Source organism: Schistocerca serialis, chromosome 1, assembly GCF_023864345.2.
Source record: "Schistocerca serialis cubense isolate TAMUIC-IGC-003099 chromosome 1, iqSchSeri2.2, whole genome shotgun sequence".
Classification (NCBI taxonomy): Eukaryota; Metazoa; Arthropoda; class Insecta; order Orthoptera; family Acrididae; genus Schistocerca; species Schistocerca serialis.
In genome coordinates this window covers 1145006450-1145018545 of record NC_064638.1, presented here as the reverse complement: position 1 = coordinate 1145018545, position 12096 = coordinate 1145006450, and the positions used below count along the sequence as shown (strand labels likewise).

The 12096-nt window shown below is 39.2% G+C and overlaps 1 protein-coding gene across 1 annotated transcript in view; it reads right to left on the bottom strand.

Annotated features, from left to right (window-relative positions):
* Window positions 1-12096, bottom strand: part of LOC126456031 (lysosomal alpha-mannosidase-like) — a 189152-nt gene that overhangs the window by 21968 nt on the left and 155088 nt on the right. Inside the window, exons 13-15 of the mRNA XM_050091790.1 lie at window positions 10460-10736; window positions 3813-4055; window positions 3579-3728 (exon numbers count right to left, since the gene is read on the bottom strand). Coding sequence (XP_049947747.1) covers window positions 3579-3728; window positions 3813-4055; window positions 10460-10736 — 670 coding nt within the window. The remainder of the gene's footprint in view (window positions 1-3578; window positions 3729-3812; window positions 4056-10459; window positions 10737-12096) is intronic.

Sequence of the window (12096 nt, the reverse complement as noted above, 5' to 3'; positions counted from 1 at the left end):
TAGGGTAGATCTAGAGACTTTGTGAAATTGGTGGCAGCTGTTGATGTGCAGATATTGCTGGTAGTTGGTAGGCTTGACATTCACTGACATACTGATTTAGCTATCCTTGAGAGATGGAGGACAACATCAAGGAAGGTGGCTTGTTGGGTTGAGGAGCAGATGGGGGAGAAAGTGTTGAGGATCTGGAGAAATGTGGGCAAGATGTCCTCACCTGCAGCCCAGATCACGAAGATATCCATTAATGAATCTGAACCAGGTAAGATTTTTGGGATTCTGGGTGGTTAGGAACAATTCCTCTAGATGGCCCAAGAATATGTTGGCATAGGATGGGGACATTCAGATGCCCATTACTGAACCACATATTTGTTTGTAGCTGAAGCCTTTCAAAGGAGAAGTAAGGTGAAGATGTAGTTCGTTGTGGAGACCAGAAAGGAGGCTGAAGGTCTGGAGTCATTCAGATGTTGGGAAAGGAAGAGAAGCTGTGGAGAGTCGGTGGAGGACACGGTTGATGTCTTTTTATGTAGGCGGGTAGATTATGGGTAATAGGCTGAAAGTTGGTCCTTGGGAGTAGTGTTTATCTCATTGAGGACACAGTAATGGGCTACAATAGTATGTCCTGGGTGGTTGGGTTTATGGACTTTACAAAGCATATAGAAGACAGGAGTGTGGGGAGTGGTAGGAGTGAGGAGAGCGATGGATTCTGGGGAGAGGTTCTGGGATGGGCCAAAGGATTTGAGGAGAGACTGGAGATCAGGTTGAATTTCTGGAATGGGGTCACTGTGGCAGGGTTTGTAGGTGGATCCCTCTGGCAGGCAATCACTGCTCTTCAAAACCACAGTGGTAAAGCCTTTGTCAGCAGGTAGGATTATAAGGTCAGGATAAGATTTGAGTGGTGGATTACAGTTCTTTCTGTGGATGTGAGATTGGTTTCCATGTTGAGAATATCTGGGGAACAATGGTGAAGCAAGGTTTGAGGTTCAGAAATTCTGGAATGTTGAAATGTTAACAGGAGGGATGGTGATTTGGATGCAGTGGGGGTGGATCACGTTTGGATGGAGGTGTGAACTGATTCAGGCAGGGTCAACATTGGCTTTGGGTTGAGTTTGATTGGTAGGGTTTGTGGTGAAAAAGTGTTTCCACTGTAGGGACTGGGAGAAAGAGTAGAGGTGTTTCAAAAGGGAAGCATGATTGATTGAATCTGGTAGTGGGGAAACAAGGTGATGCCTTTGGAAAGGAATGATACTTCTTCGGGACTAACAGTTGAGAAGCTACTGAATTGAATTGCAGAGAAAAGAAATTTTACATAACTTGACAAAAAGAATGGACCAGTTTACAGAACACATCCTGTGATATCAAGCAATAGTCAGTTTGATAATGGAGGGAAGTGTGACTTACTTTTAGTAAATATGTTCAAATGGGTTTAGGTTGCAGTAGTTCTGCAGACAGGGTGGAGCTTGAACAAGACAGAGTAGTGTTGAGAGCCACATCAAACCAGTCTTCAGACTGAAGACTACAAGAATGGCATTTAAATAAACAGAAGTATTGCAATGTGAACAGTAACATCACAAGTACTATTAGCGGCTGAAATGCTGATATAAGAAAAATTCACAGGTGGTCTTCCAATAGCAACACATCAATAAGCAGATATGCCATGAGCATATAAAGGAAAGCAGTATGTAAGCCATCTACTCTGTAGAGGCTGTATGAGTTACAGCCATGAATGAATTTTGTGTGCTCATGAATTTTGACTGACATTAACAGTGACTGGGGCCAGGGATTATACAGGAACAAATCTTCATAATTCAGTAAAACAATTGTTGGGGGGGGGGGGGGGGGGTAGTAGGGGTAAGCTCCCCAGCCTCAGTGTCTCTTAAGACAACCCCACACCCCCTTCCCTCTCGACCAACACATTCCAATCAATCACTCCTATGTCAGACTCTATACGCCAGTCGCACAGTTCACCTCTTTTTTTGTGTTCCATGACAGCTAATCTGTTGGAACAGTCTCTTTATTTTTATGTCTTTTACCCCCTTCCTAGACCCTCCATCTTCCCCCATCCTTTCTGTCCTCGATTTGCCTCTCTCTGTGTAGGTGTGCACCTCCTCCCCTGCGTGTGAATACATATTCTAGCTGGCATAATTTTTCTCCTCCTTCATCTCCACCATTTCTCCACCAGAAATTATTGCCACTGTGTATATTTTGTGACTAAGCTAAGGATTTTGGCTACCCTCATGCAAACATTAAGATACCAGATGTTACGGGAAATATGAATGTACCTTAATTAGTCCCAGTGTGTGAGATTATTAAACTTAAAAACATTAGTTTATTAGTGGCATGTGTTGAGCCACTAGTAGTCGCTGTCAGGCATCAAGGTGTACTAACTGCTGAGTAGTGCAATTCCCTTTTCACTGAACTGAACATAGTGATGTTTAAGACTCCTAACAGTGTGCGGGGATATATCCCTACTGGCATTTATTATAATTCAGTCATATGAAAAAAAAACCTGTCAATATGGCTAATGATTATTCTGAACCAGCAAAACAAGGTGTTAAATGTATCCATGCACACAAAAACATTGCAATTAAGTTAATTGCAATCTATCAAAATACCAAATTCAACAAACTGTGCTCTCAGCCAAAACTTTGACCCCTATATTTAAAAAACGGAAAAGCAGCAGTAGCTCCTTCTCAGCAACTAATGCCAAAAACAAAGCTGATAAAATTTGGTTAAAGAGTGAAATAAAACAGCTGTATAAAAATAAATGCCAACTGAACCAAAAAGCAAACAAACAACAGCTTGAGCTAAAGGATGTAGCTCACTCAGCCCAGATATCAATCCTCCAAGATATTGTAGATGATGCTATTAAACAAACATATTATCAGGTATGTGACAGACACCAGAAAAAACTTACTGCTCTATAAAATATCACCAAACTGAACGCAAAATGTCAAAAAGGACCTCTCCCTTACATGTTTTATGATAGTCTCAAACTTCACCAATGCTCAATTCAGTGAAATACCTGCCAGGTTAGCCGAGAGTGCTAATGCACTGCTTCCTGGACTGGGGTAGGCGCGCCGGCCCTGGATCGAATCCGCCCGGTGGATTACCAACAAAGGCAGTGTGCTGGCCAGCGTGGATGTGGTTTTTAGGCGGTTTTCCACATCCCACTAGGTGAATACCAGGTTGGTCCCCATGTCCCACCACAATTACACGACTCGAAGACATCTAAACACTTTTGCACTACTGCGTGAATTACACTGTACGCAGACAGCTGGGGTACTCTAATTCCACCCTGGGAGGGTACGGGGTGGTGACAGGCACAGCAAAGAGACTGTCAGAACATGAGCTTTCGGCCAACAAGGCCAAAAGATCATTTTCTGACAGTCTTTTGTTGTGCCCATCTGTGACTCAGCATCTCCACTATATGGTGAGCAGCAACTATCCTTTTCATAATACTGTTACATTGCGGATTTTCCATTGTTAATTATATAATACATTGTTAGGAAGATGTAAACATACAATATTTGGGCTCTGTTATAAAGTGACGGGTTGTAATGAAGAAAAAATTAATAACTTACACGGAGATCTATGGTAACACTTTTGGACAACTGGTCATCTTCACCCTTTTCAAAAAGATGTTCTAGTCGTAAGAGTATTGTGTTATTGCTCCATGGCTCCAGTGTCAATATCTTTATATTTCTTGGCAATGGCTGCTTCACTCCTGAAAACTGAATAAGGAAATAGTTACACTATCAGAAGAGAGATGAATGTTGCAATATATACAGCGCTCTAAAGAAGGAATTTAGCCTTACTTCTGTCTTATGTTTCTGTGCCCATTTTTCAAAGGAACTGTAACTGGTCTTTGCTAGAAACACCAATGGTGACATTCCCCTCCTCTGTGCTATATCTTTCTCCAGTGCTGTCTTCCCAGGTTTGTTACCGACTGCTAAGATCACATAATGCTTCCCCCTAGCTATAAGGCCTTTCCCATATTGTTGTTCATTCAAGGCTTCACCCACTCCAAGGCCATCATCATGTAATGTACGACGATGAATCTGTAAAAATATGAAACTTTTGTCATCCTTGATTATCTCCTCACAAAGAATTTATGAAAGAAGCAGTACATCTAATCTAATCTCTCCAATCATTTATTGTGAAAATAAAATGAAAGTGCAACAATTATTAATGATTCCATTTTGGATAATACCAATGACTCTTACACTCAACAACATGATGGTATCTTTTTCTTCCGGCTTTGAGATAAGTGCTAGTTTCACTTGGTGCATAATGTGTTTCATAGTAAATTGACAGTTGTGAGCTACACTTATGCTTTTTACAAATTTGTGCAGAAATATCTAGTTCAAAAATCATTTACCCTTAATTGCAGTGTAGATATTGTAATTAGTGAAATATATCCACCTACTTCCACATGTTACCTAGTTTTTTTAAGGAAGCATTATAAAGTTTTATGATGTAAGTATTGTGTATTTTATCACTATCAAACATCAGTGTATATTGTCGGCATATCTTAAAAAAATCTGCTATTTTCAAGTTTGTTCATTAGCATAATGTCAACTAAATGCAAGCAAAGCAAAAGCAGACATGCTGAACCACATTTTCAAATGTTCCTTTACAAAGGATGATCCAAGAGTACTGCCCCAGTTTAACTGTCACACTACTGCAAAAATGCGTGATATAAGACATGTCAGTGGCATTGAGATACAACTGAAATAGCTAAAATTTAATGAAGCCTCGGGGTCCATTGGGATTCCTGTCAGGTTCCATACATGGTGTCCTGTGGTTGGTAGAAGAACAGTTTGTACTTATCTGCAAGAAGGGTAACAGAATTGATCCACAAAGCTATCATCAGTATCACCTAATATCACTTTCATAATATGGAGTATCAAATGAAATTTTGGCTGAATTGAGGGTTTCTCAGTATTGTGGATGCAGCAAGTTTTCCCAGACAGAGATTCATGCACAGATGTAGAAGAAACTATAAGCATACCCCCAGGGAAATGTGTTGAGACCCTTCTGTTTATTTTATATATTAATGGCTTGACTGATAATTAAAACCTCAGATATTTATGTGAGACACAGCTGCATGAAAGTGCTGAAAGTTCTCAGCAGTGATCTAAATTTTGTATTGAGCCCAAAAGGACTACATGTGGCAGATGACGACAGTTCTGTGGGACACGTATGACTTCACTACCATCAGAAGAAGCAGAATGAATCTGCAGGATGGTTATCAAAGCACTGGCAGCTATGTTCAGCATATCAAAGAAAGATTTACTAGAACTTGAAAATCAGCAGACGAATAATGGAGTTCTATCATTACCAGTCAGTAAGTCCAACATTACATTTCTAATGTCAAATAGAGATGGCAACAGTGATCTCAATGCTTTTCTGTAACTGGTATTCAACAGCTTTAATAAGGGTTAGAAACTGCATCATACAGTACATAGCTATACTTATCTTTATTTTGCTAATAAATTCTGCTCACAGTCTGACCATCCTCAGGCCATAAAAGACATATTTCACTTTGTGTTTCACAACTGTAGTAATTAATAAAACTCTGACTTGCTCCATTTTAATAAAACTTGTGACTTAACTAATTACATATTTCTGTCTTTCAATGTACATTATCAATATGTTTGTAACAATCATAGCACCTTGGCATTTGTGAAAGGTAATCACTGGCACGAGGGAAACAAGAGCATCATACTGACAAATAGCACAAACACGGGATGTAGTTCAATGACTGTAGTTGGAGACATGGCCAAAAATGAGTTAACATGGCACAGGAGACTGAAGTTTTACACAAGAGTACCTGATACAAAGAAATCCTCCCACATCTACTGAAGACCCAATGGCACACACGAAAGTGGGCTCTGAAATACAGTTCAACTGGCTTAGGGAATAAGAGACACTTTGTGAGGATCAGTGCGAAGTCAACATTCAACTACAGATGCTACCAACCACACAGCACAATGGTCAGCATACTGGACTCACATTTGGGAGGACGACAGTTCAAATCTGTTTCCAGCCATCGAGATTTACGTTTTGTGAGATTTCCCTAAATCGCTCTAGGCAAACGTTGGGATAGTTTCTTTAAAAGGGCGCTACTGATTTCCTTCCCCATCTAGAAACATTTTGAGCTTTTGCTTCATCTCTAATGACCTCCATGTTGATGGGACATCAAATCCTAATCATTCTTTCTTGTCCAATCATTATAATGCAGCTGGGTGGAAGTCCAGGACATCAGCACATACACTCTGGCTGTGTGTGTGTGTGTTTTTTGAGATCTGATTGTTAATTTAACAGACTGATGTATTTCTGTCTGTATAACTTTGTTTTAGCTGTTCAAGACATTGCAAGTTTTGTTTTCTGTATTATTTCCCAGGAAATTGCAATTTCTTTTAACTTTCTAAGATACTGGATGCTTGAACTGGCTCCTTGGGTGCAACCAAAAACCAATTTCAGAAAATAAAAAAAAAAAGACTGTAGAATGAGTGGTGTTGGGGCTGATTCAGGATGACAGTGTGGCAAGAAACCACGGCTATGAGAAGATATTACTTTTCAAATGACTCTGACAAGCAGACAGATGACTATAGCTGAAATCTGGGCCCCTGATTTTTTTGCCCATGCAGCACATCCTGACATGATGGGAAGATGTATACCAGCTTCCAGGCCAAAGTCCCAGTGAGCCTACACAGCATGTGCCAGGTATTATAAGAAAATCCTTCTAACATAACAGAATTATAAAATATTTGAAGTTTACACAGATGTTACAAAAGAGGAATTTTACAATGTGATCTGACCCAACAGAATGTCATTGCTCATGAGACAGTCTTCCTGAAACCACAACATAAGCTTCCATTCATTAAACTCATCATGTTCCACAGATTCCATGAAGAAAGAGGACCTACGGGGATGTGGATCAGGCTGAGGTAGACTTTAACAAAAGACAACAAATCATGTAAACTTAATATGTACACTGCATTAACAATAGACTATCACTATACTGCTGATGACTACTTGTGATTGTGCCACTAAATGTAGTGTAATAAATTAGAAGGAACTCTGTTTGGGTGTTGGGAATGCTGCTTGGGTCTTAGCATCTAGAGACAACAGTGGCTCTGTGTGCATGGGTGTGTGCACGTGCCTGCGTGTGTGCATTTGTATGTGTGTGCATGCGTGTAATATTTACAAGTATGGATTGTCAAAGAAAGTAAGTACCTACACCTGTAACAACACAGGTATATTTACAGTACACTACAAAAGTTAGGATTCAGAGATAGCCATTTTGGTTGTAGGCAAGATGGGAAGGGAAGCTCACACATCAATTTATGGAAAACAGAGAAAGACAACACATGATATGCATGTCAGCTATCCAACTATGACTATGGATATGCCCAGTTATCTCGAAAATTCTGTTGCTTCCAAAATGAATCTGTGCAGGTGATCAATGTCAGACAGCATGGTTTGTATACAGTGGCAGCTCATACGAATACAAACTAGGTGTTCACAAATTTTTAAATTCAGATAAATGTGAGAGTGCGAAATTAAAAGCATCTGCTGTATAACAGTTATGCTTATCAACATATTTATTTTAAATTCAGTGCAATAGTATTTGTAAAATGACTCTTAGTGTTCATTAAAAAATGACGATCATTCCACTTGGGACCTGTGGAATGGTACATTAGCTTATTTGTTTTAGTTTAAATATTTGTCATGTATTGTTGTTTTTCTGACATGTTCCACATCCTGGAGGACCTCCTCACTACGGATCAATTGGAATGAAAGTAAATCTAATCTAATCTAATATACAACTTCAGCTGCTGTCAGTAACAACAACAGCAACAGCAACAATGACAAAAAGAACAACAACAACAACGACAATAATAATATGCATGACGTGTCTGAAAAAAGGAAGAATTGTTTTTGTGGAATTATGTTGATTTGTACATAATTAAGTAAAGTTTATGGCAAGAACAAAATATTGTTTATATGATATTGCAGTGCTTGTGTTATTCTGATTATGATGCAAATGCACTGCTGCGACTACAGCCATTACGAAACACATCAAATGAATTCGCAATTGCGAATAAGGGCTACCATCAACTATAGAATGGAATGACGATCATGAAAATTTGTGGTGGACTGGGACTTGAACCCAGATTTGCTACTTATACTGAGCGGTCACCTTACCATTTGGCTATCTGTGCAGGAATCACGGCTAGACCCAAACTTCCATCTTTCACCAATCATGCGCCTATGACATGTACTCATACATCCATTTTGTAATTTCTGTACCGCTCAGACATTGTATTTGAAAGTCGCTTGCCCAGTATTGGCAGATTTTCACAACTGCAAATTCATTTGATGAGCTCCGTAATGGCTGTGGTCACCACAGTGCTTGTTTCTTCGGACATGCATGCATGCGACTTTCAAGTACGTCTGACCTGTAAGAGAATATACATAATGGATGTACAAGTTCAGGTCAAAGACACATGGTTGACAATATAGGGAAGTTTGAGACTGGCCGTGAGTCATGAACGGATAGTCAAATGGTAAGGCGACCACTTGCGATAAGCAGAAAATACGGGTTTGAGTCCTTGTACAGCACAGATTTTCATGATCGTTATTCCATTCTACAGCTGATGGTAGTCCCCATTTGCAATTGCGAATTCATTTGAAACAATGTCTTTTGCTACTCTCTGTTTCACATTTTTGTGTAAGTGGGAGTTTTAGTGCTTTTTTATTTTTTCTGACAAATGTACAAGATGTCTAATTCATGTATTAGTTAACGAATTAACTTCTGGGCAGAAAATCAGGCATTCTTATGTTGCACTGACAAAACAACTTATGCCTATTATACACTTCTTCGTTAAATGTTCGCTTGCAGTCAGCTTATTTGATTTTGTCACTTTCTCAGACAAAGGATCTGGTTTGGAATGCCATAGTTTCTTTGCAGCTAACTTTTCCTGGTAATGGCGCTTAATACAGGTTCAGTGGAGTTCATGTTGATACTCCAGAGGAGAGCCAATTTGTGCACAGAAGACAACCAACTCCAAACACAAACTGCTGTTTGCGGAAATGATTAAATTCAAGTAGTACTCTCTACAAACAAGGTCACTTGAGTAGAATTCGAATGAGGCACTGAGAGCCATAAGAGGCAAAAGCACACCGTCTTCAACCCCACATATAAAAATTAATATCAGAGAAACCAGTGAGAAAGTTTTTCATGAATGCTCAGATACACATACAATGTGGGCCTACAGTACAGATAAACCTGACCCACCGTAAGATCAACAGGTGTCACAAGCATGAATAAATGCAACAGTCTCACAATCGATGATGATGTGCTTTTTAGTTCTCAATAGCTCATATGGATTACTGTAGGATAAAATCCAAAACTTAATGTACTATATCTCAATCAGAATCCCACAAAATAGCTTTTGCTATCAGTATAACTACAACATATACAGATATCCAATCTAATTTTACAATATAATGAGGGAATTTGCATATCTGTGACGTGTGCTACTGCCTAGCGGAATTTATCCAAGCAAATGTAGATGAAAGTCTGCTGCAGTGTGCTACACCTGGTGGCATTGACGTAAACTCGTAGTTGACTGGTAAACGCCAGCAGTGCACACTGTGTACCATGTAATTGCCTATCAAATTCGTATGTATTTGCCACGTAACGCAATTATATCATGCCAGTTGCACATGCATAAAAGCTCCTTAAAACGAGCACAAGGGAAGGTGTGCTTATGACCCTGAGGCCAAGTTTCACCATGTTTAGGGGAGCAATATGTAGCACAGCATAGAAGATTTAGTGCCTTGTATTTCAGATTACACATCTACATTATGTTTAACAGCATTCAAAGAAAAATAACCAATAAATCCTCAAGGTGTCAAACATTAGGGTGTTCACATGCTCTTGTGTTCTTTCACAGCAGCCGCCACTGTTTTTATAGTGCCACCACAGAAAACAACACTTGAGCCGTTGTATACCAAACATTTCCAGTCCATCACACATTTCAATGAAAGGTCTGCTAATGAGTGGAAGTTCTAATAGAATATTCATCATTGGGCTGCCACAAACTATTCTCAATGTTGTAGTTTGTCCCAGATATGTTTCTATAGTATCGTGGTAACTGCAGCACAAGAGATGCTGTCATGCAGACTGCCTGGTGTGATTGAAGGATAGATGATAAAATGCTGCCAGTGAAAGGGCATAAGTTTCTGTTTGAGTTCTGGTAAAGCACACTGTTTCTGTATAATTTTATTGCAATTTTCAAGCACCATGAAATATCAGATTTTCTGCATGCGGTAGCCGATGCTCTGGCATGGAACTGAGTCTCTCACATTCTACCAGGAGAAGGGTAACATTTTAGAAATAAAGAAACTTTTTACTATGCCCATCTAATAAAGTGATGATCATGCATACCATTAACTCTAATTCTCCATCTCTGTGACTGGTTCCACCTTGAGATCTGTCTGTGAAAACTGCTAGATGTTGTTTTGTTTTATTGTCATTGATTACAATTTTTGTTGTGACAGGGTAATAATTTGCAGAAATAGGTTCCTTTACTTTCACATCCCAAGTTGGACGATAGTTTCTTATTCGTTTTATCATCTCCCTGCCATTGCTGTCTGTGTAGAATGTCCCGTTGTTTTCAAAATTAGTAGAGAACCTGCTTATAACTTCCTTCCCACTTCCACCACTGAAACAAACAATAACAACTTCTTAATGATAAATAGTAACATAATCTAAAAACATAAGTTTAAAAAAAGTTGAATATATGGGGTATTACAGGTCATCACACAACATTACTGCAGAATCCAAAAAACTGTAAAATACAATGCTTGCATTTTGGAAGCAACTGAGGTGACACAAGTCATTGAATAGCTTCTAATATTGTGTTGGATCTCTTTACCTGGCATAGCACTGCAGATTGATGTGACATGGAGAACAAGTTGTTGAAAGTCCACTGAAGGAATAATGAACTATGAGGTGTGTTCAAAAAGTAAGGTGACTTGATATTTTTGTATAAAAATATTTATTTATCCATCAATATTCATGTTGTCCCCTTCAAAGTAATACCCCTCAGATACTTGTGCCAAAGCTTTTTCCAATCCTTGAAGCACTTCTCATAAGTACTTTTTTTTGGTACAGCCATGTGTTCTTCCAGCGATGAAGTTTTTATTTCCTCAATAATTGAAAATATTCATCATTTCACAAGTCTCTTCAGTTGTGGGAACAGGAAAAAGTCTAAGAGTGCCAAATCTGATGAATATGGTGGCTGAGGCATGATTGTCATGTTGTTTTTGGCCAAAAAATCTCTCAAAAGCAATGATGAATGAGCAGTTGCAGTGTCATGATGCAAAAGCCATGAATTGTTTTTCCACAATTCCAGACATTTTTTGTGTATTGCTTCTCGCAAACAGTGCATAACATCAAGGTGGTACTCCTTATTGACTGTATGACCTTGAGGCAAAAATTCATGATGCACTACGCCACAGAAATTGAAATAAAAAATTAGCAAAACTTTGACATTTGATCGAACTCGGCATACTTTTTTCAGTCTTGGCACTCTGGGACACTTCCATTGGGACGATTGGGCTTTGGTTTCGATGTCATAACTGTAAAGCCATGTTTCGTCACCAGTTATTACCCTTTTGATCAAATCAGGATCATCATTGACGTCATTCAAGAGCTTCTGAGCTATGCTTATAGGATGGTTCATCTGATCAGAATTGAGAAGTTTTGGAACAAACTTTGCTGACACATGTCTCATGCCCAAAACATCTGAAAAAATTGCAGGACATGAGCCGACCAATATGCCAATGTCCTCAGCGACTTCTCTTACAGTAGTTCGATGAGTTACCAAAAGAATTTTCTTCTCAGCTTAGAAGTTATCAGCTGTTGTTGATGTGTTATGGTGTCCTGAGTGAGGTTCGTCATTGGCATCTTCTCAGCCATCTTGGAAGAGCTTGTACTGCTTGTAAACATTTTTTACTTAGAGCAGACTCACTGCATGCCACTGTCAACTTTCAAGTGTTTTAGAGCACTTGATTACATTT